The following is a 26,421-nucleotide window of genomic DNA, read 5'->3' as shown; positions in this document are numbered from 1 at the left end:
AAGGCCCGTTAACAGGAGAACTGTGGGATATTCATAACACAGAGCACTGCTCACGATAAAAAGGAGCTGAATACCAGTTACACGTAACACGGATGAACCTCCAAACACTCCACTGAAGAGGCAAATGCAGAAGACTGTGTGCTGTGTGATCCCACTGACATGAAGTTCAAGAACAGATAAACTAATCTATGGAGCTGGAAATCAGAACAGCAGTTGTCTATGGGAGCTCACAACAGGGGTCAAGAAAGAACTTTCTGGTATGATGGATGTTTCACATCTGATTGACATATTGGGTTCAGGGTGTACACATTTCACAAAACCTGTAGAATTATACTTTTGAGAAGCATAGTTGTATATGTGTGTGTACATTTCACTCCATGCATATTTTACCTCCATTTAAAAAACCTAGGTGTCAGCTCATCAGGTGTAGCCACTCTCTTGGGGACCACTCTCATGGGGGATGCTGATAATGGGGCAGGGGATACATGGGAACTCTCTGCACCTTCCTCTCAATTTTGCTGTGAACCTAAAACTGCTCTAAAAACATATAAAGTCTTTTTAAAAACAAAAGGAACGAACACCCAGAGGATCAGCAGCCCAGTGTGTTCTGTGTTGATCAAAGGGCATCTGAAACACAGGGCTCTGCACACAGTCCGACAAGAAGATCACGAACCAAGAAGAAGAGGAGCTTGGGAGGGCCACCACCCAAGGGTCGATGAAGAGATGCTTCCTGGGAAAGAGTAGACTTCTTTCTCTTGGGCACCTGTAGGCGGCATCTTTGCGGAGCTGAGACTACACTCTCTTAGGTGAAGAGGGTACATGTAGTCTTTGGAAGGAATTCCTAAATAAACTCAAAAGGTCTCATCTGATTTCAAACTATACAAATTAGGAAAGTCATGATAAAGCTCTTTATTTAAGGACAACTACACAGTGAAAGCCAGAACCACTATTGGCTGAGCCCTCCCTGTATCGGGCCTGTGGCTATATGTAGACACTAGGGACATAGTTACACTAGACATTCTGGTACCAGGATCCACTCATCAATTCCAGTGCTCATGTGGCCCTGCAAGGTAGTCATCATTATACCCATTTTATCTCTATTTTACAGATGAGGAGATGCAGACTCAAAAGACATCTAACAGGCAGAATCAGAATTCACACCCACCTGCCCACGAAGCTAGTGGTTTTTCACCTGCAACTCACTATTTCTCATCTTCAGTAAGTTTTTGGGTCTTAATTTTATGTGTGTGTTAGCATCCTTGCAGTAAACAGCGATAGTCATGTCAGTCAAAATACATTTTAATTGGTTGCCATTAGGGAAGCTAAGTTTGGACAGAGAGCAGAGGAGTGAAAGGAATCGTGTTTCTGGGATGGTTTCCCTTCCTGCTGACAGTCTGAACACAGAGGGTTGGGTTCCCAAGCCAGGCCATGGTCATCCGTACCGGGTTTTTCCCAAAGACGTGGGTCACTGTGACTGGTTCCCCCGACCTCAGGTGGGACAACAGAGGTCCTCCCTAGCTGGGGGGCAGTGCTGGGGAGGGTGCCCACGCCCTGCCATCTCAACGACCGTGACCCTGCTCGGTTCCCACCCTGCACCGAGCACCCACCTCATCCCTGAAGAGCCGCGCTTGGTCCTCACACCCTGTCAGGGTCTGAACGAAGCCGAAGACCTTGGAAACCAAAGGAGACGTGTTGCCAAGGGGACGGGGCTCGGGAGAGGAGGGAGGAGGTGCCCCTGCATGGCATTGGTGCCTCCTGGGCTCTGACAGTGTCATTTTTCTTAGCAGCCCCAGAGGATCCTGATTCTCTGTGTCGCTGGGGGCCCAAGGTGAGGCCACTCGCTCCCAAGGCCCGGGCTGAGCTGGTCTCTCCTGCTGGATTGGCGGCACGTCCCCCTCCCCACCCCCCAGGATGGGCCTATCAAATGGTGCTCAGGCAGCCCCCACTGGGCAGCTGGGAGAGGCTGTGGACGGAGGGATGATGAGTCAGGAGCGGTATGGGGCTTCCACCTGACGGGGCCCTTTCCTGAGCCCTCCCGCCGGGGCATGGTGAGAGCAAAGAGGAGGCAGAGGAAGAGGGAGGGGTCCCCGCCCCTCACCTCATCAATGGTCCACTTGGCAACTGTCGAGGCCGAGATGCCCGCCACGCCAGGCAGGAGCTTGCAGTGCTGCTCCCAGCACACAGACAGCGACCGGTCGGGGTGGGCCGACAGGGCCGACATGAAGAGGGACTGCTGCGTGACGTCGGTGGTCAGTGCTGCAAGGCAGAGGCAGAGGCCGGCTGGCCAGGGCCGAGGACCAACCTGTCTCCCTCCAAAGCCTGCTTATCCTCAGGCCACCTGGGAGACTGGCTGGCAGAGGGTGCCGGACTGTGGCCCCTTTCAGACAGCCCTGCAGAGCCAAGGGGGTGAGGCAGATCCCGCAACTCCTCACCCGGCGCTTGTCCCTCATGTTACAGACCATGTAGGAAGACCCCACCCTCCCCCCAGGCTATAGCACCTGGGCCCCCAAGGATGCTCTTTTCTCCTGGAGCTGTGGCAGCATCCTGGAAACACCACTCTCTGGAGACCCTGCATCCACATGGCCCCCGATATCCAAGCCACCTCAGTGTGCCGTGCGCTCGGTCGCTTCAGTTTGTGTCCAACTCTGCGACCCTATGGACCAGAACCTGCCAGGCTCCTCTGTCCATGGGATTCTCTGGGGAAGAATACTGGAGTGGGTTGCTGTACCCTCAGCCTAGACATCAAAAGCCCATTCTGTTTGCGCTCCGTTTGCTAAGTCCTTTTGGGCCCTGACTGTTGCAGCCTCAGGGGGATTCTGTTTGAGAAGCGGAGTCAGCCTTCCCAGGAGACTTCCCTGGCAGTCCAGTGGCTGAGACGCCACGCTTCCACGAGAGGAGGCACAGGTTTGATCTCTGGTCTGGGAACTAAGATCCTCACGTGCCATGGCAGGGTGGTGGTGGTGGTGGGGGAGAACCAGCCTGCCCTGTCTGAAGGGAAGCCCCCAGCCGATGCCACTGCCTTAAGCGCCTCTCCTCCCATTATGTCCCCAGCCGGGTCTGGTTCATTCCCTGCATGCCAGCCCCCCACCTACTCTGGCACCTCCAGGGTGATCCCTGACCCACTCGCCCACCCACACTGCCTGTCCCTCTGCTTCATCTGCTCCTGGAACCCCTGGCTCCCAACCTCCAGCCTCCAAGCGGCTCTACTATCTGGTGAGTGACCCTGCTCTCCCTGGCTTCCTCCTCGGCCGGGCTTGGCAGCTGTGTGCTTGGATTCATCTACTTCTGGGGACTCTGGCAAACCTGGCCTCTGCCTACCTTACCTGCCTTGGCTGGCCTTGGGCCATGTGGCCACTGTCCCAGGGGGCTTTCCCTGCCTCTGCCCAGAGTCCAAGAGAGCCGGCTCTGTCCTATTCACTTGGTGCTAATTCCAGACTCTCATGCACATGGCCCCCTGCTGCCCTCTTCTCCAAGGCCTGCCTTGCTTATTACCGCGTCCTTCCATCCCTCCCCTTCATTCAGCCTTTTGCCCTGACTCCTTGGACCTCACAATCATCCTTAGAGCCTCTGGGATCCTGGCTGCAGCCTCATTGATTGTTCTTCTCTAACTGCCCACCCCCTGTCTGTCTGCTCATTGGTCCAAACCAAGGCTCCCATCCACACCCTGAAGAGACCCAGCCTTCAGGACAACCCCGGAGCTTGTAACCGCTGCACAGCCCAGTCAGCTCTTGCAGGACCTGTTCAGGGTACAGCCTGGATCTCCCATGACAGCTGCCGCCACCAGCACTTGGCCTCCTGTCCCTGCCATGTTCCTCTTTGAAGTCCACTATCTGGTGCTCCGTGTATCCTGGCAAGGAGTCTGGGGGCTGAGCTCCTTATCTTTCTTCCCCAGAGCACAGGACAGAAGCATTTGTAGGCAGCCCGTAGTATCTTATCTAACTGCAAAACATCTACTGTGTGTGTGTGTGTGTGTGTGTGTTAGTTGCTCAGTCTTATCTGACTTTCTGAGACCCTATGGACTGTAGCCCGCCAGACCTCTAGTCCATGGGATTTTCCAGGCAAGAATACTGGAGTGGGTTGCCATTCCTTTCTCCAGGGATTGAACCTGGGTCTCCTGCATTGCAGGCATATTCTTTACCATTTGAGTCACCAGGGTGGTATTTTATCTAACTGCTAAATATCTATTATAGCTCCTCTTCTTTTTTTTTTTTTTCTTTTCTTTTGCTTAAAAAGAATAGAAATGTGTTGCTCATAGTACTGGAAGCTGGAAGTCTCAGATCAAGGCACCAGCAGACTGGGTATATATTGAAGGCCCACTTCCTGACCCCCAGGCTGCCATCTCCTCACTGTGTCCTCACATGGCAGAAGGGGCAAGGGGTCTCTTAGGAGGGCACTAATCCCATTCATGAGGGGTCCATCCTTGTGACCTAATCACCTCCCAAAGGCCCCACTCCAAATACCCTGACATTGAGGATTAAGTTTCAACATATGCGTTTAGGGGGTTACAAATGTTCAGTCCAGAGTTTTATTATTGGAAGTTAGCAACTATGTGCTGAATAGGCACTGTGGGAAGGTGAGGGCAGGGAAGAGGGGGAATGCAGTAAAATAGAAAACACAAATTGGACTTGGAATCAGTTCCTTACTAACTTGTTTTTTATTTCTTTTTAATTTTTTAATTTTTTTTGGTCTAACTTGTTTTTTTAATGCCAGGCACCTCACTTAACATGGGCCTCAGTTTCCCCATTCGAAAATGAACTGGTTGAGGGGACTTCTTTGGTGGTCTAGGGGTTAAGACTATGAGCTCTCAATGCAGGGGCCTGAGTCAGGGAACTAGATCCCACATGCCACAACTAAGAGTTCACATGCTGCCACCAAGACCCGGTGCAGCCAAATGAATTTTAAGAAGAAATAAAAAGATAAAGCAGTTGTGTAAGGAAATCATGGTGGTTTCCTCATTCTTTCCAAGAGCTGACATTCACGGGCCCTGGAGGGCCCCATGAGCACCGTGAGCACAGCCAAGTCCTGAGCTCTCCAGGCAGGCAGCTTTCCCCAGGGAGCTGTTTTCCAGCAGACCCACACTGAGCAGGCCTACCCACGGATGCGTGAGAAGTCTCCGGAACAAAACCCAGAGGGACCAGTGTCCCCTATGCGAGAGCCAGCTGATGGAACAGGGGAGCCCTGCCCAGAGGTCAAAGGCCTGGGCACTGTCCCCCGCCCTGTCCCTGAAGTGTCTCAGGACTCGGGTGAGTCCTTCCCAGTCCAATCTGGCACACAGCCTCATCCATGGAAAGACTTCCCAAGTTCTCAGGATAATTCTGGAATGAACACAGCAGGCAAGCGCCCTCTGGCAGTCAGAACACAGCCTTACAATGGAAGCTGACCAGGTGTACCACATCTATGTTGCAGACCACTTGTGAGAGTCAGCGAGATGGTATAGATAAAGCACCTGAAATGGTGCTTGGCCTATAGCAGATGTTTGATAGTGTAGCAGCTACTATTATTTCAGGTAACTGACACCTGAAAAGCAGGTATTATTCATGTTTTCAAATAAGAAAGCTGAAGTTCAGAAATGTGACTTGCTGAAGGTCACGCAGCTAGAAAGTAATGGCCGTGACTTCCCTCCCAGGAAGCCAAGACTGAGAAAAGCAGAGCTGGGGGCATCATCCCACCTCAAAGCGAATGACCAGGAGCCCAGAGAGGCTCTGCATCTTGCTGGCACACTCACAGCAATGCCTGAGGTACAAAGGGGCTAGCATGTGAGGCCGTTCGAGGCCCCATGCTGTGTCTCAACACTGCTCTGTACCTCCAAGTATTGCGACACCTGCCTCCCAGCCTCTCCCACCAAACACCAAGCTGCCACAGTGAACATGGGGGAGGACACAGGGAACAAATGACCCAGGACTCACTCGGAAAATCTTCCTGTGGGATCTTTCGGTACTTTGGAGGGCGCCCGATCCTGGAGAGAGAGGAGCTGGGCCCGTGGCAGGGACTAAGCGCCTGCTCTGGCCTCGGAGGACTTGAGGCCCCGCACCCTTGTCCTCCGCACCGGCCGTGATGGCGAGGCTTCTTTCTTAGGGAGAAGCCTGAGAGGCTCCTCTTGCGGGCTGAGGCCTCCGTGTCCGACAGCTCTGCCTTCAGCCGGCTCTGGTTCCTCTCGGCCAGGGGGCAACCCGAGAGGCAGTGGTGAGCTGTGAACTTGCCAGTGACGTGGCCAGAGCCATCACAACCAGGAGTGGGGCACTTCCTGGAGCAGAAGAAGGTTTGAGATGAAGCTGCTTGGTCCCACTTGGCTCTTCCCAACCCTGGCCCCACTGGGAGAGTGGTCGGGTGGACCCTGGTTGGCCACCCATGGTGGGTACAAGACAGACCCCTCTGAGCAGTGCCTGAGGGTCCCTGCGCAGGAGCCCTTCACTCACCGGTGGTGAAAGCTGTACTTGGAGGTCCTGCTGTGTGGCAGGCTCCGATAGCTGAGAGGCGGACAGCCTGTGGGGGAGGCAGCGCTGGGCTCTCTGGGTTCTGGAGGGGCAGGCAGAAAAGGGTCAGCGCGGGGTCTTGGGGGTGGAGGTGGGCCTGGGGGAAGGGACATGGAGGTAGGGAAGGTCAGCTCTAGGAACCAGTTCCCAGGTACAGGGGTCCTGAGCCAGGCTGGGACACCACTTCCTGCTAATGGACATCAGCCCCTCCTGGGGGAACGGGGGCTTGGCTCTCATATACACTGTGGAAACCTGCAGGCCATACCCTCTGCCTCTGGAAAGAGGAGTGCCCTCGATCAACTCGGGGCTGGTGTGGACACAGCTGCACCCAAAAGCTACATCAGGCAGATTGATGTTACTCTTGTTTTTCAGTTTCAACCCCAAGACTTTGGGGGTTATTTTTTTTAGTCTCTGCCTATGCTTGGAGAACAGTTGAGAAGGATCCACACCCCATGTGAAACAGATGTGGGTGACCTCCAAGCCCTGCCGGCAGTGGGGAGCAGGATCTGATGCAGGGAGCCGCACTGCCTTAGCAAGCACCGCGCATGCTCTGCGTGGCTCTGCTGAATGCTGAGAGGACTCCTCAGGGCACAGCTACCTCCTAAGCATTTGCTCCCAAGTGAGCTTGGCCCTTCACACTTCCAGGTCCCCCACCCAGCAACTGGGGAGGCCAGAAGCACTGCTCAGTGCGGCAGAGACCGTCCCCAGGGTGGGGAGGATGAGGGACCCCAGAGTTTACTGTGGGCATGCTGTAGAAAGGGGTGTGCCAGGGCTCAGGGGCAGGGCCAGACATCAGGAGGAAAGGGTCAGAGCACCCCAGGGGTACACACGGAGAGGAGGCTGCAGGGGATGCCCCGTCTTGGAGCACCAGCCCGCCGGGTGGATGTCAGGGTGGTCAGCATCAATCCAGAAGTCATAGGCGTGACTCCAGCCATCAAAGTGGAGCTGGGGAGGAAAGGCCCGAGAGGTCAGGTGTTCCTCGTGGAGCCCAGCTCAGCCGGGAAGTCCTCCAGGCTCCAGGAGGCTCTCCCCATCCCTGGGGCCTGTCAGAAGCAAGATCCTGAATTGGAAGGACCAAGGGGCCAATCTCACAATAATCCATCTCGACCACCACACTTTCCAAGGGTTCCACCTCTGAAGCTACTTGGCATGCATGCATGCCAAGTTGCTTCAGTCGTGTCCAATTCTTTGGGACCGCATGAACTGCAGCCTACCAACCAGGCTCCTCTGTCTACGGGGATTCTCCAGGCAAGCATACTGGAGTGGGTTGCCATCCCTCCTCCAGGGGATCTTCCTGACCCAGGGATAGAATCCGTGTCTCCTGCGGCTCCTGCACTGCAAGCGGATTCTTTACTGCTGAGCCACCAGGGAAGCCCCGGAGTTAACTGGTATCTCCCATCAGTCCTTGGGTAGGACAAGGATTCGTGGGCCCATCTGATAGGCTCAGAGAAGGGACAGGACTTGTCCTGACTCACAAAGGTTAAGTGGCAGATGAGACCTGACTGAGACCCAAGATCTTCGGCCTCAAGTTTAGAGCTCCCTTCCCTGCAACATGCAGCTTCCCTGCAGCCTGGCTCACGCCATACCCTTGACCTCAGCACTGTCTACGGAAGTCCTGCCCCGTTGGCCTGTCCACTCCCACAGCCCGAGGGGCCCAGAGCCACCTTTATCCGATGATCCTCCACATCCTCCACACTGGCCACACGAATTAGGGCTGGGTTCCTGCGGTCCACGGCCTCCAGCTTCATGTTGACCAGGAAGCTGTGTGGGGGTCGCTTCAGGGGGAGAGGGATCTTCAGGCCAAGGCCCTGCTCAGCAGAGCTGAGGCCCCAAGAGGGATGCCCAGGTGCTGTGCTTGGGGAAACTGTAGCCAAAGGGGGAGGCTGGGGCCCCATCCTGCCTGACTGAGGGCTCTGTGCTTTCCTGAACTCAGCTCTGGGGGCAGAGAAAGCCAACTCACCACCTTGAAGGCCCAGGTGGGCACAGCAGAGGCCCCGGTTTCTTCCAGATATTTCTCCCAACAGAAGCTGTCAGGGTCTGGGTAGTCTGGAGGAGAGGATGAGAGCAATGTCTAGGCACCTGGGTGTAGCGGGGAGCTCCTCCCCTCCAAGCAGGACCGGGGGCGTGGAAAGGACAGGAGCCCGTGGACAGAAATCCCCCTGTGTCACAGCCTGCTCCTTGCAGGGGGCTCCTGAAGGGGAGGGGTGCCGGGCAGAAGCAAGCAGTTTAGTTGGTTATCTGGGAACCCTGGCTCCCAGTCCTCTCCTTGGCTCTATTGCCTCGCTCCAGCCCCAGTCCCATCTGAACCCCTAATGTATGTTCTGAGTGCTAAGTCACTTCAGTCGTGTCTGGCTCTTTGCGATCCTATGGACCGAAGCCCATCAGGCTTCTCTGCCCATGGAATTCTCCAGGCAAGAATACTGGAGGGGTTTGCCATGCCTTCCTCCAGGGGATCTTCCTGACCCAGGGATCAAACTTGCCTCTCTGACGTCTCCTGCATTGGCAGGCAGGGTCTTTATCACTAGCGTCAGTGTAATACCCTGACAGGGAAGGATACGCTTTCTTCACTCTGGATTCCTGTTCCCTTACCGAGAGGGCTCATCTAACTTTCGTTTTTTTTTTTTGGCTGTGAGATCTTAGTTCCCTGACCAGGGACTGAACCCTGGCAGTAAAAGGGCAGAGTCCTAACCCCTGGACCAGGAATTTCCCTTCAGCCTCAACAGAGTCAGGGTTGAACAGGACTCTCCTAAGATCAAAGGGTTCTCAGCTCCCAGGCAAAGAAGCGAAAGCTCCAGGCTACACGTGCGCCCTCGGCCTGCCCCTAGAGACCCGGCTAATGAGGCACTGGTAAGGGACCAGGGAGGGGGGGTGGCTCAGGCTGCAGGGTCACCTTGCGGAGGGGTGAGGGGCTTTCCTTGCTTCTGGCACCAGCCCACCGGGTGGATGTAGGGGCTGCTGGAATCACACCTGAAACCCAAGAATTCTTCACTGTCTCAAGGTGAGACTTCGAGGCCTGGAGCCCGCTGTCCTGTGACATCATGGCGACAGGGCCCACCCTCATGTCGCTTCTGAGGGAGAGTCAGACTGGTGACTGGTGAGGGAGTCAGAAAATTCCAACAGTAACTAAAAATTCTAACACCGCCTTAATATCTCAGAGAAAATCATGGGTCACAGGGATCTGCTTATCTTAACCTTGGTACTTTGAGATGAAACATTTAATTGTCATCATAATTACTAACTGATGCAGACTGGGGTCCCCAACCTCCGGGATCTAACGCCTGCTGATCTGAGGTGGAGCTGATGTAATAGAAATAAAGTGCACAATAAATGTAATGTGCTTGAATGATCCCAAAACCACCCCCCAGCTCCAGTCCTTGAAAATATTGTTTTCCATGAAACTGGTCCCTGGTGCCAAAAAGGCTGGGACCCTGTAGATCAGATCCACAGGGCACTCAATTGTCCCCTGAGCAATATGAACATCAGGGCTGAGCCAGGGCTACCTGGCCCATCCCACGCCCACCATCCCTCCCCTTCCCCTTCCCCCACCCCCTGGGGCCAGGTCTGGGCCCTCCCACTACCAGTAGTCGTAAGTGTCATCCCAGTTGTCAAAGTGAACCAGGAAGCGGCCGTCCACCACGTCGGTCACACTGGCCACGCAGACGAGGGACGGGTTCATGCGGTCCACAGCCTCCAGCTTCATGCCCACCTGGAAGCCCAGGGGTGGGGGACTCTGGGGGCAAGAAGAGGGGCTGCCACGGCCAGGCCCAGGCTGGCTTGTGCTGGCCCAGGACCCACTGGCAAAGGAAGAGGAATAGTTTCCCTGGGGTTGTGTTTCTGCTGGGTGGGCATGGGGAGAGGGTGGGAGAAAGAGGCTGAGGAAGAGGGTCTCTCCAGGGCAGAATCAGAACCCCCAGCCCTGAGCCCTCAGGCACTTCTGGCCTCCGAGGGATGCTCAGAGGAAGCTTCACTGTGGAAGCATCACTGACAGGAGGCCACTCACTCACCCAAAGAGCCTGCCAGGCTGAGCACAAGCCTCCCCTCCCCAGACAACCCTGGCCCAGCTTGAGCTGAGGGGGCTGGGTCCACCAAGGGGTGGCGGGGAAAGACGAGCTGACATGTGGGGCAGGGGGTGGGGAGAGGCGGCAGGGAGGCACCTGCCATGTGGTGGACAGAAACTCCAAAAGCCATCACCTCCCTCAGTCTTTACAACAACCCTAGGGAGATGGGTATCATCGTCTCCATTTTTATAAGTTAAGTGACTTGCCCAGGACCACAAAGCTGGTCAATGGTGGGGCCGGGACTTGAACAGTTTGACTTAAAATCTGCATCCCCTGTCACAAGAGCTGGTAGAAGCCCGCCAGTCACCTGTAAGTATGGTCTCTGGGGCAGGACTGGGGTGGGTGGTACCTGTCCATGCCTGAATAATATGGGGCAGGCCCTGCCCCACAGGGACCCGGGACTTTCCAGATGGTCACATGTTTACTGGGCTTCCCTGGTGGCTCAGTGGTAAAAGAATCCACCTGCCAATGCAGGAGACACAGGGCACTCAGGTTCGAGCCCTGGGTCAGGACGGTCCTCTGGAGAAAGAAATGGCAACCCACTCCAGTATTCTTGCCTGGGAAATCCCATGAACAGAGGAGCCTGGTGGGCTACAGTCTATGCAGTTGCAAAGAGTCAGACACGATTTAGCGACAACAATAACATGTTTACTGGGAGTTCCCTAGATCTCTCAGGCCTCTGGTTTGGGATTAGGAGATGCTTTAACTGTGGGATAAAGTTGCCAGTTGCCTCAAACAGACAGAAGGACAAGAGGAGGGCGTTGGGACCACATGGGAGAGCCTCAATGTTGCTCAAAAGGATGGAAAAAGCCGCTTCCAGAATAAAGATTTGGACCTGACAACAAGAATTGCAGGGAAACCCAAGCAAGAAAGGACACCTCTGTGTCCAGGCTCAGAGGGGATGTGTGGAGGAGAGGATTTCAGCAGTAGGGGCGGGGGGCGGGGGGTGGGGGGGAACTGGAGGAAACCCGGAACTGCTTTCCTCTCTGGCCCTGGAGCTGCCCAGGGGGCCCCTCCCGTCCGGTGAGGACCAGAGCTGAGCTGAGAGCACCCGTAGGTGAGTGCTCGTCTGCCGACTCAGATGCCCTGGCCGGCTGCAGTGACTGTCCTGGGGGCACTCACGTGGCTCTGGCTCACAAACAGGTGTTTGGGGGCAGCCTGGGCTCTTGTGCTGCGCAGGTACTGGCTCCAGCTGAACTCCTCCTCCTTGTAACCTAGGCCCCTCGGGGGGGATGAACAGAGCGCCGTGCAGACAGAGGCTGGGCTGTGGCGAGGGCACCCCACACGGAAGCAGCAGAATCAGGCAGGCCTGAGGACCCCACAACCCTTAGGAACCTGCCCAGGGACCCCCCTGCCAATGCAGGACGCAGCCTGGATGGGTTTCTCTCAAAGGGGAAGGGCAGAGCAGAAGCCCTAAGGCCGAGTCATAGCAGGATGAGACGCAGAAAGGCTGGCTGTGCAATGGGAACAGGGAAGGGGGGGACCACAGGGAAGGGGTGAGGGAAGGTCTGGGGGCTCACTGCCTCACTGGGACCAACCCAGCTAGGCCTTACCTTTGGGGGGCTGCAGCTTGTGCCCCGTCTTCTCGAACCAGCCAGCCGGATGAATGTCAGGGGAATTGGCATTGACCCAGAAGTCATGGCACTCGGAATACCCATCAAAGTGCAGACGCAGGCGGGAGCCACACACCTGACCCCGTAAGGGGGAAGCACGGGGACTCCAATGCCAGCAGACACCCTGTTTCCCTTCCCGCACCGCTCCTAGGCCAGCCTGGTAGTCTCAGGGGTCTGTTGCTACAAGGTTCCCGCCTTCACCCCTCCTGCCTCCCAGATTTCCCGGCATCCTGAACTTTGCCATACACCTTCCCATCCTACAAGGAGCACAGCTCATGTGCTAATGAGCCTGAGCTCTGGGCACAAGACAGGATATTCTCAGACACCCTCTGGCCCCTTTGAGCCCTGGACAGATTCTAAAGGCACTGATTAAAGCTCAGGGCCCCAAGGACCCTTCCTTCCGCTACCTTCTCTCACTGCTCAGACCTCAGCCTTCCAATGGCGGTTCCTTGAACATGGTGCCCTTGAACGTGTTGTTCCGTGGCCCAGTGCCTTTTTCTCACTTTGCCTCTTGTGCCTGGGACACACTACTCACCTCTCAAGACTCAGCAATGGAGGCTCTTCCCCCTGAAGCCGTTCCTGCCCCTTCAGTGGCCCCCTGCACACAACTGTCATCACCCCTGGCGGGTATCACTGTTTATCTGGCTGATGCCCACACAACTGTGAGCTCCTAAGAGGATAAGGACCTTGTTGGACTCATGCCACCATTCCTGCCCCAGGGAGTGCTGCTCCTCAGTGACCTCACCATCTCAACCCTTCTCCTGCTTTTTGTTTGTATTTTAGTGTTCTGCATATTCTGCCTCAACCCCCTATTAGGTTGGATGCTGTCTGAATCCAGGCCTTCCATGCCCTTGGCTGACTCCTTCAGTCCATCCTGAGGGGAGTCATCAGGATGGGGATGCCAGCCTCAGCTCACCTCGGCCACGGTGAGGATGAAGTACATGCTCGGGTGCTGAGGGTCGATGCCTTCCAACTTCATGCCCGGTCTGAAGCCATTCTTGTTATGCGTGACCATCTGGTACTGTTAACACACAGATAGGAGAGGATCCAGCTCCCCTCTGGCATTATCCTAGCCTAGTGGGCTGGGGGCAAAGGAACTACCTTTGGGGCCCACCTGCTCAGCACTACCAAAGAGGTAACTTATTTGGGGAACTTTACTACAGGGATCCAAAGCAGGACAGACTAGCCTCCAGGTCCCTTGAAAAGTGGACTTTAGGGCTTCATCTTACCCAAGTCAGTGTGTAGAATTAAGTAAAAGGCAACAGAATTCAAAAGTCTGCAGGCCCAGTGATGGGTAAGCCTGAGTCCCACCTCCTGTTTCTTCCCACCCAGGAAGCCCCTTACAGTGAGCCCTTCTCTACTCTGGGTCCCTAATCAGTCTGTCCCCCTTCCATCCTGCCAGTCCTTTGAGGCATGTCAGACAGAGAAAGCAGCAGAAGGCCTGAGTCTGAAGGTGAGTCCCTGGACTGGGAGACAAGCCCTTTCTAACACAGAAGTATACAACTCACGTCCTGGAAGAGGCTGATAGGGGCAGCGATGGCCTTCTGCTCCTCAAGGTAGGATTCCCACGACCAGCCTGGTTTCTTCTCCTCTGAGGCTGTGGGGAGGAGGCAGACAGGCTGACCCCTCAGGTGGTTGGTGGTTTACTCGCTAAGTCCATTCCTGACTCTTACAACCCCATGGGCTGCAGCCCACCAGGCTCCTCTGTCCCTGGAATTCTCCAGGCAAGAATACTGGAGTGGGTTGCTATTTCCTCCTCCTGGGGATCTTCCCGATCCAGGGATCAAACCCACGTCTCCTGCATTGCAGGCAGATTCTTTACCAACAGAGCCACCAGGAAAGTCCTAGGTTGTTTCTTAAATACGACCTTCCTCAGTTCCTCCAACCCAACTCTACCTTAACCTCCAAAACAAACATCTGTGATCACATGCTGCCTTCTGATCCCGCTCAGCCACAGGGGTGCCGGACACGCAGGGCCCAGGTGAGACTCAGTCTCAGGTAAGGCTGCACCAAATTCTGCCTACATTGCCCGGCCCCCACTCCTAGACCATTGTCAGCAAAGGCACTCTGGATTACGGGCCCACTAACAGAGGTTACAAAGTCTCAATCACAGAGGGCCAAAGCTGTGTGACAAGTCCTGAGCCAGAGGACTGAACCTAAGCTCACTGGGAAAGAAGAGGAAAAAGAGAAAAAAAAGGGAGGAAAACATGCAAGGAGGAAGAACAGAAGAGACCACACAGAGGGTTTCCCTGGTGGCGTAGTGGTTAAGAACCCACCCGCTGATGCAGGGGACACAGGTTAGATTCCTGGTCTGGGGAGATTCTACACGTCCCAGAGCAACTAAGCCTGTGGGCCACAGCTACTGAAGCCTATACTCTCTAGAGCTAGAAAGCTGCAATTACTGAAGTCTTAGTGCCCAGAGCCTGTGCTCTGAAACAAGAAACCACCGCAATGAGAAGCCCAGGCACTGCAAAGAAGAGTAGCCCCTGCTCGCAGCAACCAAAGAAAGCCAACAGACCCAGGACAGTCAAAAACCCCCCTCAAAGAGCTATGACTTCATACCCACTAGGATGGTTATAATAAAAAAGACAGAGGGCCTTCTCTGGTGGTCCAGTGGCTAACACTCTGTGCCCCCAATGCAGGGCACCTGGGTTCGATCCCTGGACAGGGAACTAGATCCCATATGCTGCACTTAAAAGTCAGGACAGCTAAATAAATCCTTTTTAAAAATAAAAAAGACAAATTATAACAAGGCTTGGTGAGAATGTGGATAAATTGGAACTTTCATATGCTACTGGTGGGAATATACGGTGGTTTGGCCACTTTGGAAAACATTCTAGCAGTTCCTTAAGAGGCTAAACATATGGTTACCGCAGCAACCAGCAATTCCACTCCTATGTACATACCCAAGAGAAATGAACACTTATGGCCAGACAAAATTTGTGCACAGATGTTCATATCAGTGTTATTCATAACAGCCTCAAAGTGGAAAGAACACACATACCCATCAGTTGATAAAGTATGATATTTCCTATGATGGAATATTATTCAGCAATAAAAATGGATGAAATACTGATACATGGTACAACATGGATAAACTATGAAAACACTGTGCCAAGTGCAAGAAGCCAGTCACAAAGGACCACATACTATATGATCTCATTTATATGAAATGTCTAAAATAGGCAAATCCATATATACAGAAAGTAGACTGGTGGTTGACTAAGGCTGGAGGGGAATTCGTGGTTTGGGGGTAATGTCAGTTAATGGGTATACGGTTTCTTTTTAGAGTTATGAAAATGTTCTAAAATTGATTGTGGTGATGTTTATACAATTCCATGAATAGACCAAAACCCACTGAATTGTATACCTCAAATGAGTAGATTGCATGTTTTGTGAATTATAACTCAATAAGACTATTAGAAAGCTATTTCTTACAAAAACATGTATAAAGCATTAACTGTAGAAAAAAATGGATACGTTAGACACAGATTCTCTGCACACATAGGACACACGAGCAGCCCTGCCGTCCCACTCCTACTCCCAGATTCTTCTGTCAAAAGATCCCCAAAATGAGTGGGAAAAGATTTTAGCCATAAGAGCAAACTTCTGTCCACTGACAAGGTTTCTTCCCTTGAAAAAAGGCAGAAAGGAGAAAATATCCAGAAACTAATGCCACACATTAATGTTCACAGTTGAGATGGTGAAATGTACAAATCAAAAGATAACTTCAACCTGGTCAACAGGATCCAGCAGAAAAAATGCTTGTTTAAGAATGTACTTTCTTAAGAAAGACAGAGCAGTGGAGCCAATATATCTATATATCTATAGTTAGATATATACAATATAGTTAGATATATTAGCTCCTGCCTCTATTTACGGAGAAGGCAATGGCACCCCACTCCAGTACTCTTGCCTGGGAAATCCTATGGACGGAGGAGCATGGTAGGCTGCGGTCCATGCGGTTGCTAAGAGTCGGACACGACTGAGCGACTTCACTTTCACTTTTCACTTTCATGCATTGGAGAAGGAAATGGCAAACCACCCCAGTGTTCTTGCCTGGAGAATCCCAGGGACAGGGGAGCCCATCAGGCTGCCGTCTATGGGGTTGCACAGAGTCGGACACAACTGAAGTGACTTAGCAGCAGCAGCAGCAGCAGCCTCTATTTAAGACTTAAGAGGACATAAACCAGAACATTCCTGGTGGTCCAGTGGCTAAGACTCCATTCTCCCAAAGCAGGGGGCCTGGGTTTGATCCCTGGGGAGGGAACTAGATCCCCACATGCCTTAACTAAGAATTTGCATGCCTCGACTAAAGAGCCCACATGCCACAATGAAGATCAAAATCCTTCGTGCCACAACAAAGACCTGGTACAGCCAAATAATTAATTAATTAAAAGAGGACAAAAACTAATGAGCGCTAAGACTTTGACTTCTGATGTGACAGCCTTGGGTGAGAAAGAGAGCCATGAAAATATGATTTGGCTAAGATAGGCAGAATATAGAATAGGTACTATAGAGTTTGAAGCCCTGGACACAGATCAGGCTCCTCTGACTGGCAATGGGTTCATAAGGGAGAAAGATGTCCTAAAACTGACCGCACTCTCTGGCTCTCTAAGGAACAGGAAAGACAGTAACTCATGCAACTAACCCATGGTCCAAGAGGAAGCACTGACATACAACTCATTTATTCATCCACTGAACAAACATTTATTGAGAGTGTACTCCACACCAGCCTCTGGGCTAAGGACCAGGGATATAATGACTAGTAGAAGAGATTCAGTTTTGAGGGAGGCAGCGAGACATTGCTTCAGTCTCTGGGTGAGTTTGATAAACTCTACTTGGCTCCAATTGGCTGCTGTCATGGCAAGTGGAGATGGTAATGCAGAAGGTCTGAGGGCCACAGCTGGCTATTAATGATCTTTGTTCCATTTTTCTTGGAACCAAAGGATTAGAATGGAGGCCCAAATAGCAAGGTCAGACCAATGACCAGTATGGACTTGCCCACACCAGCACAGGGAAGCAATACCATGTGGTGCCATTAAAGTGTGCTCAAGTCTTTGGATATTATGAGGCCTACTCACAACTGGATGCTGCTGCTATTGCTGCTAAGTCACTGGATAACAGAGGATAAACAAACACATGATATAAGCCTCAAGAAGATACATATACCATGGCACAAACCAAAAACACACACGCTCTGTCACACACGCACACATTACTAACTTATGGTCATCTATATATGTACAATACACCATCACAATGGTAACCTGCACTCCCAGCTTCACACCTCCAAAGGGGTACACACACGGCTCATGAATATGTATACACAGGCTACCATACCAGGCTGGCTGCTGTTCCATTCCTCACTTTCTGGGGTGTTAGTGGTAGCTTGTCCCTCTGGATCCTTTCCTCCTTCTTGCTTCTCCTGTAGAAGGCAACAGATCCCAGCTTCCTGTCTTTGTGAGTTGGCGTGAAGCCCCTATCTCTATTCCTGATCCAGGCCTAGCTCTCTGGTCACACGGTGTTCTGCTCCCAACGGGTGGATATTCTTCTAGGCTACCAGCAGGAACACAGCTCTGGTAGACAACCCTTTACCACATGGGCACAGTCTCATACCCCCTAGTTTACACAGCCTGATTACAGTTCTCCTCATTCCCAGGTGGGGAAACTGAGGACATGAATACCTGCCCTGCGCTCCATGGCCTCTAGCCCAGAGCTGGGGCCCCACTGAGGAATCTGTCCATTTGCCTGCACACCTGCTTGGGTGCTGGTTCATGTCACCATGACAGACCCGCCACTAAACTGAGGTGGGGGCTCTAGAAAAACAGGAAAGGGGTTTATTTATTTCCCTGGAACCAAGTCCACGATCTGACTCCAGAAAGGACCCCAAAGTATGATGAGTGAGTTACTATGTGTCTTCTGTGGCCCAGCCCCACCATCTGGATTAATGGAGGGGCTGGTAAGAATTGAGGTATAGCCTCCAGCCTCCCCTGCCCTCCCAGCTGTCCGCCTCCTACCATGGCCTCTGGCTCAGACTCCTCCTCAGATGGGCTCTGATATTCCCTGCGCTTCCTCTTCTTCACGGGTTTGAGGAGCTCAGAAGCGCTGGTGCAGTTGTTCTGGCCTGAGGAGTTCTCCACTATGACTGACCTGAGGGACGGGCAGCCTGAGGGAAGGAACCACCCACCCTGCACCATCCACCTCCCTTCAAAGCTCAGAACAGGAGCAGGGGCCTCGGGGCCAGAGAAGCCCCAAAGGGGCTTTGGGGCGGGAGAAGGCAGAGAAGTGGGGCTTAATTCCTTCCGGCTTACCGCTCCTGGAAGCGCTGAGGGCAGCCATCATTGCAGGAACTAGGATCTGGACCAGCGCCTTGCTGAGGCCCACAAGCCTGGCACGGGCAGGTGCCATCATCCTCTGGTGGGTCTTGAGGCGGACCTTCTGGAGGGTCCTGGGGGAGGCCCGCTGGGGGAGACCAAAGGCACCTCAGAACGCCCACCCAACACATCCACACTCAGGCTCCGCCCATCTCGGAGCCCACTCTGGGCCTCCACCTCGGTCCTGTTCCCCACTTTTCCCACTGGACAGCCCTGCCTCCCTCGCCAGAGCCTTCTCCGCCCTAAGACCAACACGCCGGCCCGGGCACACCCGCCGGGACCCGGGCCACGCCCCTTCGGGCCACGCCTCTGGCTTCGGCTCCCCTGCGAGTTCGGGACTCTCCCAGCCTCCGCAGGGGCCCAGCTGCGGGCCTGAGGCTCCTACCCAGCTGTTGCGGGTCCGCGCCGCCACCCCTCGCCGGGGCCTCGCCATCTTCGTACTCGGCCACGCCTTCCCGCCGCAGCTCTGGGCTTGGGGGTTGCTCTGCTCCCACCATGTTCGGCGGCGCGTACTCGCTTATCCGGAACTGTAGCGCGGGAGGGTCAGAGGGGCACAACTCCTGGACTGGCCCTTGACCCACCCCCAGTCAGCATGGTCCCCTCTCCCGCTGCCACACTACAAGCCAAGCCTCCAAGGCTCATTCACCGTAAGACAGGCCCTAGAACCTCCCAACTGTCTCCTCTTGGGAGCGCAGCACTTCAAGCCCCGCCCCCAGAGTCCCTCACCTTAAGCCCCGCCCCCAGAATCCTCCCTCTCGGCCAGCTTCCCCCCCTTCCGCCTCTGGCCCCGCCTCCGGGCCCGCAGGCCCCGCCCCACAGCGGCGGCTCGCGGGACCCCTCCAATCCCCACAGCTACTGACCCGCAGGCCACTCCCCGAAGGCGGGGCCGCGGCTTCGGTCCACTCCAGGAGCCGCACTGTGCTAGCGCTGGGGCTGCCCGCTGGCCCCGTGCTCAACTGCGGGAGAACCGTGGCTGTGACAGGTACGCTGCCGGCCGCTCGCTCCGGGGTGCCCACGTGGATCGGCTCCCGCGGAAAGCAGGACGCATCCAGGGCACTGCTGGGCAGACCCAGGGCGGCCGAGCTGGCTGCGAACAGATACACGGACAGACACGACACAGGTGAAGCCTGACGACCCTGCCCCAACCCTGCCATGCAAGTGTGGGGGCAGGTGAAAAGTATCGTCTCCTCCCCAGGACCCACATCTGCTTGGGCATGGATGTGGATGCTCCTGTTCCCCCAGACCCCTGGCTCGGCCCACCTGGAATGATAAAGGCAGCAGCGGGCAGGTGAGAGCCGGAGCCTGGGTTATCTCTGGCCACCAGGTGCACGCTGACCTCCCCTGTGGAAGGTCCCTTCAGTGTCCTCAGCATCTCCATTTCAGCATGCCCCTCCATCCTGGTAGGCCTACAAATGGAACACAGCCCCCAAGGGGATCAGGGAGGTAGGGGCCCTCCATGAGGAGGAGGTGCCGACCCTCAGAGAAAAGTCTCAGCCATGAGGGGAGTAAGGTGTTTTAGGAGCCCAGCATAAAGTTTGGCTCCTGGCTCTATCCAGGTCACCCAGGTGAGAGCTCTGGCCAGACGCTGCTCCTCCCCCCAGTCCCTGTAAGATGGGCATGTGTGAAGATGCTTTGTAAACTGCTGTGCACTCTCTAGGGAGTCTCGGGGAGTGTCTCCGGCCAAGGTTCTACCTGGTCAGCTATCTCATGGCACAGCCTAGGCCAAGTCCAAACTCCCCTCTTTCTCAACCTCCACCTCCATCCCCAGTAGAATCACTCCCTTCTCCCTCTGGGAATTCAGAACCCTCAAGTACCAGATTCTCCTTCAATCATACAGGTCATTTTCCTGGGAGATGATCTTTCCTGATAGTGTTCTTTTATGCCTCCTGCCCACCACTCCCTCCAACTCCAAGCAAAGAGTGGGCACTCAAACATCTGTTGAGGGGACTTCTCTGGTGGCCCAGTGGTTAGGACTCCAAGTTTCCACTGCAGGGGGCACAGGTTTGATCCTTGGTTGGGGGAACTAAGATCCCACATGCAAAAAAAAAAAGAAAAAAAAAAACAAACAAAAAACCCAGCCAAACACACACATACAAAAACAAAACAAAAAACATAAAAACCCCATCATCTGAAGAGCAAAGGGGTAATGTATGAGAATGCAGGCAGTGCAAGATTTTGCTTTAATAAAGCAAAGGCAGACCCTTTAATAAAGGGTCGAACACGTACATATATGGGAAAAAAGACCTAGTGACATAACAAATATACTTAATATCTATCATTTACTTAACTCCTTAAATATGCTGGCATGCAGCAGGTGCTGTGTTGGATTTCACTAATTTGAACTTGTTAATAAAAAACAGTATAGGGAATTCCCTGTGCTTCCACTGCTAGGGATCCGTGTTCGATCCCTGGTTGTGGAACTAAGATTCTGCATGCCGAGAGGCATAGCCAAAAAAAAAAAAAGCAGTGTATGAGTAAGTGATATTTGGTTGCTTTAAGATGTCAGTAGGGCTTGACAATGGCTTCTGGCATATATGTTAAAGGAAAGAACATAGGTGCAGGCTTAAGTTAGACTTAAGTCAGTTTGAATCTCAGATCCCCCCTTAAACGCCTGTGATTCTGAGTAAGTAGCTTTCTGTCGTTGAGCCTCAGTTTCCTCATGTGTAAAATGAAGGGGATAATGGTATTTATCTTAAAGGGCTCTGATGAAGATTAAGTGGAAAAAATATGTAAAGTCTTGATACTAGCAGGCCTTCAACAAAAACCAACTCATTCCCTCTGAACAGAAATTTTGAGGAGCTTGGCAGCTCCAGTAAAAATGGGAAAATCAGCTTGTAATGGTTGCTGTCTTTCCCACCCTCCACTCCTCCCTCCATCCATTCTTGTCACTGATATATCTTTCAGCTTTTCCTCCCTAAAATAAAATACACAGGACACCCCATATAGTATATATAGAGTGAATATTCAAGTAGGCAAAGGCTTAGAGATATAACCTGATTAATTAAAGCAACATTCAAACCAAAGTTTGGGGACTTCCCTGGTGGTCCAGCAGTTAGAACTCAGTGCTTTCACTGCCATGGGCCCAGGTTCAATCTCTGGTCAGGGAACTAAGATCCACAAGCTGCTCAGCATGGCACAAACAAACAAAAACCCAAGGTTTGTTCCCCCTTCTCAAGTGGCTCAAGCGGTAAAGCACCTGCTTGCCAATGCAGGAGAAATAGGCAAAAGACATGGGTTCAATTCCTGGGTCAGGAAGATCCCCTGGAGGAGGAAATGGCAACCCACTCCAGTATTTTTGCCTGGGAAATCCCATGGACAGAGGAGCCTGGTGGGCTGCAGTCTATGGGGTCCCAAAGAGTTGGACACCACTGAGTGCGTCTGCATGCATGCATGCGTGCGCACACACACACACATGGTTTGTTCTCCCTACTACTTCCCCTTTAAAAAAATTATAAAATAGTATTCTCTAAATTAAAATTATTTTGCTTTGCACAGCTGACATAGTTGTACCATTTTAAGTTCTTTTAAACAATCTTTTTATTCAAAACATTGGCAGTCATTAGGAGTGAATGTGGTTACTCCTGAAAGAATTCCATTCTGTCTCAAGGTCTATTAAGGAAAGGTGGTTGAGAGAACTTCCCTTCTGTTCAGGTTTCTGTCCTTTTCCCAGCAGACACTGGTGGACCAACTGGGAGTCAGCATCCTCCTTTTGTGCTGTGGGAATAGTCTCAAACAAGAGAAACTCCTCTTATGGAGCCTACATTCTAGAAGTAAGGGATAAAGTGGAGGCTGGAGATGTAAATTTAAAAACCATCCTGTACAGATGGCAGGGAAAAATCATAAAACTGGGTATAAAGAAAATGGTGGGGACCTTGGAGCTCATCAAAATAGGTTGGGAAGAGGAAGATCTAGCCAGAGACTGAGAAAGAGCCTGCAATGAGATGAAAGAATATCCAGAAGCATCTGAGCTTCTGGAGGGAAGTTTCTAGAAAGTGGGGCTGCTCAATGGTGTTAATACCACTAGCAGATCAAGTCAGATGAGGGCAGAGAGCTGAGCATTTTAGCAATAAGGCAATCATGAGAAATCTTGACAAGCACCATTTCAGAGGAGCTGTGGACATAAAAACCTGATCAGAGTGGGTTCCAGAGAGAAATCATCAATTAGTTCAGTATTTATTGAGCATCTAATATGTATCAGGCACTTTTCTATGCAATTTGTAGTGAACAGAAGACACAAAGGCCTCTGTTGAGTCTGCATGCTAGTGGGGAAACTGACAGTAAGAACTGGTCCTTGCCGGGGGATGGGAGAAAAGGAAGTGGAGACTAACAGCTCTTTCCAGGAGTTGTGATACAAAGAACATTGATGTGGGGGATAATATTTGGAGAGTGATGAGTTCTCAAGGAAGGGGTGTTGGTTTTGCTTTTTATTTATGTATTTATTTTAAAGTTTTATTTACTTATTTATTGCTGGGCTTGGGCTTTGTTGCTTCGGACTTTTCTCTAGTTATGGCAAGTGGGAGCTACTCTCGGTGCGGTGTCCCGGCTTCTCATTGCAGTGTTGGGGGTCTGCGCTGCCACTTCCCTTCTCTTCTCTCACTGCAGAGCGCAGACTCTAGTTCTGGGAGCTTCAGAAGTTGTGGCTTTGGGGCTCCAGGGCACAGGCTCAGTAGTTGTGGTACACAGGTTTAGTTGCCCTGCAGCATGTGGGATCTTTCCAGACCAGGGATCAAACCCTTGTCTTCTGCATTGGCAGGCAGATTCTTTACCGCTGAGCCACCAGGAAAGCCCTGTTTTGCTTTTTAATATTTATTTATTTAGTTGCAGCATGTGGGATCTAGTTCCCTGACCAGAGATGGAACCCAGGTCCGCTGCACTGGGACCAGGGAAGTCTCCATTGTTCTTTTTTAAGACTACTTTTTAAAATTTTAATTAATTTACTTACTTGACTGTGCCAGGTCTAAGTTGTGGCATGCAGGATCTTCAGTCTTAGTTGTAGCATGTGGGATCTACATTAAAGAGCCTGACCAGAGATGGAACCCAGGTCCCCTGCATTGGGATCACCAGGGAAGTCTCCATCTTGCTTTTTTAAGACTATTTTTAAAAATTTTAATTAATTTATTTGACTGTGCCAGGTCTAAGTTGTGGCATGCAGGATCTTCAGTCTTAGTTGCAGCATGTGGGATCTAGTTCCCTGACCATAAATCGAACCCAGGTCCCCTGCATTGGGAGCTCGGAGTCTTACCCACTGGACTACCTGGGAAGTCCCCCATTTTGCTTTTTTAAATAGAAGATGCTATGCAGCCTGTTTGTAACTGATGGAAATAAGCCTATAGAGGGAGAAACTGACAGAGCAGGGGAAAAAGAATAATTCTAGAAGACAAGTCCTTGACAACACAGGAGGGGAGAGGCTCCAGGGCACCTGTGATGTTTGAGACCCACTACATGTGGCTCTGGGTTCCTGGCTAGCAGCACCAACTGTGTTTTTCCCCAGCTAGACCGTTAGCTTTTCCTGAGACCTGGGAACTACTTTCTCTGTGATTTGAATGTACTTCTCCTCTACCACTGCTGCTGCTAAGTCACTTCAGTTGTGTCCGACTCTGTGCGACACCATAGACGGCAGCCCACCAGGCTCCCCCGTCCCTGGAATTCTCAAGGCGAGAACACTGGAGTGGGTTGCCATTTCCTTCTCCAATGTGTGAAAGTGAAAAGTGAAAGTGAAGTCGCTCAGTCATGTCCGACTCGTAGTGACCCGATGGACTGCAGCCTACCAGGCTCCTCCGTCCACGGGATTTTCCAGGCAAGAGTACTGGAGTGGGGTGCCATTGCCTTTTCCATCCTCTACCACTGCCAACCCCCAAATTTGCAGCTCACACATTTTCATAAGCTTTGTCCCACTAGGTCCACAAAGCAGCACCACCAATCTGACATGGCTCCCAGGCCTGAGCCAGATACCAGGAATCCATCCACTCCCCCTCTGCAGTCTGGTCACACCTTCAGAGCACCACTTTTGTGGCCTCTGCACGTGCTGATTCTTCTGCTTGGTCCATTTTCACATCCCTATGTCTGGGAAATTCTTGATGATCCTTCAAGATCCAGCTTGAGTGATACCTCTTTTCTGAGAGGCCCAGAATCCATGTCCCCCCCAAACAAAGTTAACACACAGCTCTCTCTGCTCTGCTCTACTTCATCACAGTCTATCTATGCATTGACTTGTCTCTCTTCCACGAGACAGAACAAAGCATTAAAGAGCCTGATCCAGAGACTGCACTCACAAATAGTCAGTGAATGAATGAATGAAAGATGGGGGGACTTCCCTGATGGCCCAGTGGCTAAGACTCCATGCTCCTAATGCAGGAGGCCGGGGTTTGAGCACTGGTCAGGGAACTAGATCCCACACAGCTGCAACTAAAGAGTTCACATGCCCCAGCTAAAGACCCTGCGTGCCGCAACTAAAACCTGGTGCAACCGAAAAAGTAAATATTTTTAAAAAGAAAGAAAAAAAGGTGGGAGTAAAGAGTGGTCAATAACACAAGAAACACAAATTTCTGAAACCTATAAATGGCTTAGACATTCTTGCCCTAGGGGCTAGAGTACTATTTCCTCCTCTGTGTCTCTCAGAGGCTAGAAGAGGAGGGGATACAGTGAAGGCTGTCACTGGCAGCCCTCAGCTATCATCTCCTTTCTGAATTGCCCTCAGCCAGGGGAGCTGCCTCGCCCAAGTGCCCTCTCCTGGACCCGAGGTATAAAGGCCTCGCCCCCTTGCCTCCATCTGGGGCATTTCAGCAGAGCCATCTCCCCTCCAGAACTTCCTTTGGGACTGACGGAGGCCTCTGTTAAGACTACATCAGCAGTTCAACGTCGTCCACCCAACTGCCCTGCTGTCTTCCCTCTCCTGCAGGTGGATAACACCAAGGGCACCCTAATACATCTACACTTAAACCTCAGAGTCTTGTTTCCAGAGAACCCGGCCTAAAACAGTTGTTGGATCCCCAACCCAAATTGGTGTCTGACACATAGCAGGTGTTCAATAAATATTTATTGAGTGAATGTGTCCGTGTTTATTTTCTCTTGGTCTGTCTGCCAAGATTTCCCCTACCTCTTGCCCATCAAGGCCTCGTATACAACAGACGCTCAATAAATACTCTCACTCTAGGTGTGGAAGGTGGGGCGCTATCGCTCCAGACAGATAACCCCTGACACACACTCAGAGCCCTAGCAACACTGAGCGCCTCAAACTTGGGGCCTCGGCCCCGCCCCCCCCCCCGCTGCAGCTGCGGCTGGAACGCGGGAGGGATGGATGCGGGCTCCAGGGTTGGGACCGCCGCCCGCCTTCCGAGTCCTCCCGGGACTGGTGTAGACGACGGCGGGCGGGGCGGTCACCGATCCGCCAGCCCCGCAGAACGGTTACTTTTTAAAACGCCAAAATGGCGGAATTCTTTTTTATTCTTCCCCTTTATGGCAAAATAATAATAATAATTCAATTTTCCGTTATAAAAATTGGAAATTAATGGTAGGAAAGAGAAAGTTTGCCAAATGACCCATTTCCTAAGAAAACCAAACCCCAGCCCTCCACGCCCTCTCTTTATTAATGAACAACTCTTAATTGATTGCATTTCTCTAAAAACCAAGCCGCCTCCCTCTCCACCCTCTGGATCGCCTCCAGCGGCAGCACAGTGGACGCGCTCGCCTCGCCCTCAAGCCCCGCGACCGCCCAGGTCCCCTTGCACGCCAGCTCCCCAAGCCTCCTCCTGGACCCGTGCACCCCGCCTCACGCTCGGGAGGAGCAATGCCCGGGGGCCCCAAGCCCCATAACTGCCGTGCGGGGCGGGGCCGGGCGCCGCGGAGCCTCGTACCCCCGGGTCCCTACCTGCAAGGCCCGCGTGCGGCCGCCCAGCGCCGA

The 26,421-nt window shown here is 52.7% G+C and overlaps 1 protein-coding gene across 2 annotated transcripts in view; it reads right to left on the bottom strand.

The window, feature by feature from the left end:
* L3MBTL1 (L3MBTL histone methyl-lysine binding protein 1) overlaps positions 1-26,421 on the bottom strand; it is a 30,959-nt gene extending 4,538 nt beyond the window's left edge. For both annotated transcript variants that reach the window (XM_043479944.1, XM_043479945.1), the window contains exons 1-20: positions 26,389-26,421; positions 19,782-19,927; positions 19,382-19,608; positions 18,907-19,048; positions 18,459-18,609; positions 18,165-18,297; positions 17,488-17,572; positions 13,653-13,741; positions 13,061-13,165; positions 12,085-12,220; positions 11,654-11,745; positions 10,052-10,203; positions 9,364-9,440; positions 8,434-8,519; positions 8,138-8,248; positions 7,304-7,418; positions 6,417-6,516; positions 5,907-6,244; positions 2,099-2,256; positions 1,608-1,670 (exon numbers count right to left, since the gene is read on the bottom strand). In XM_043479944.1, the coding sequence (XP_043335879.1) occupies positions 1,608-1,670; positions 2,099-2,256; positions 5,907-6,244; positions 6,417-6,516; positions 7,304-7,418; positions 8,138-8,248; positions 8,434-8,519; positions 9,364-9,440; positions 10,052-10,203; positions 11,654-11,745; positions 12,085-12,220; positions 13,061-13,165; positions 13,653-13,741; positions 17,488-17,572; positions 18,165-18,297; positions 18,459-18,609; positions 18,907-19,048; positions 19,382-19,608; positions 19,782-19,917 (2,496 nt within the window). In that variant the 5' untranslated portion in view covers positions 19,918-19,927; positions 26,389-26,421. The remainder of the gene's footprint in view (positions 1-1,607; positions 1,671-2,098; positions 2,257-5,906; positions 6,245-6,416; positions 6,517-7,303; positions 7,419-8,137; positions 8,249-8,433; positions 8,520-9,363; positions 9,441-10,051; positions 10,204-11,653; positions 11,746-12,084; positions 12,221-13,060; positions 13,166-13,652; positions 13,742-17,487; positions 17,573-18,164; positions 18,298-18,458; positions 18,610-18,906; positions 19,049-19,381; positions 19,609-19,781; positions 19,928-26,388) is intronic.

This window comes from Cervus canadensis, chromosome 10, assembly GCF_019320065.1.
Source record: "Cervus canadensis isolate Bull #8, Minnesota chromosome 10, ASM1932006v1, whole genome shotgun sequence".
NCBI lineage: Eukaryota > Metazoa > Chordata > Mammalia > Artiodactyla > Cervidae > Cervus > Cervus canadensis.
Note: the sequence above shows the minus strand (reverse complement) of the source record. Positions and strands in the feature narration are given on the sequence as shown.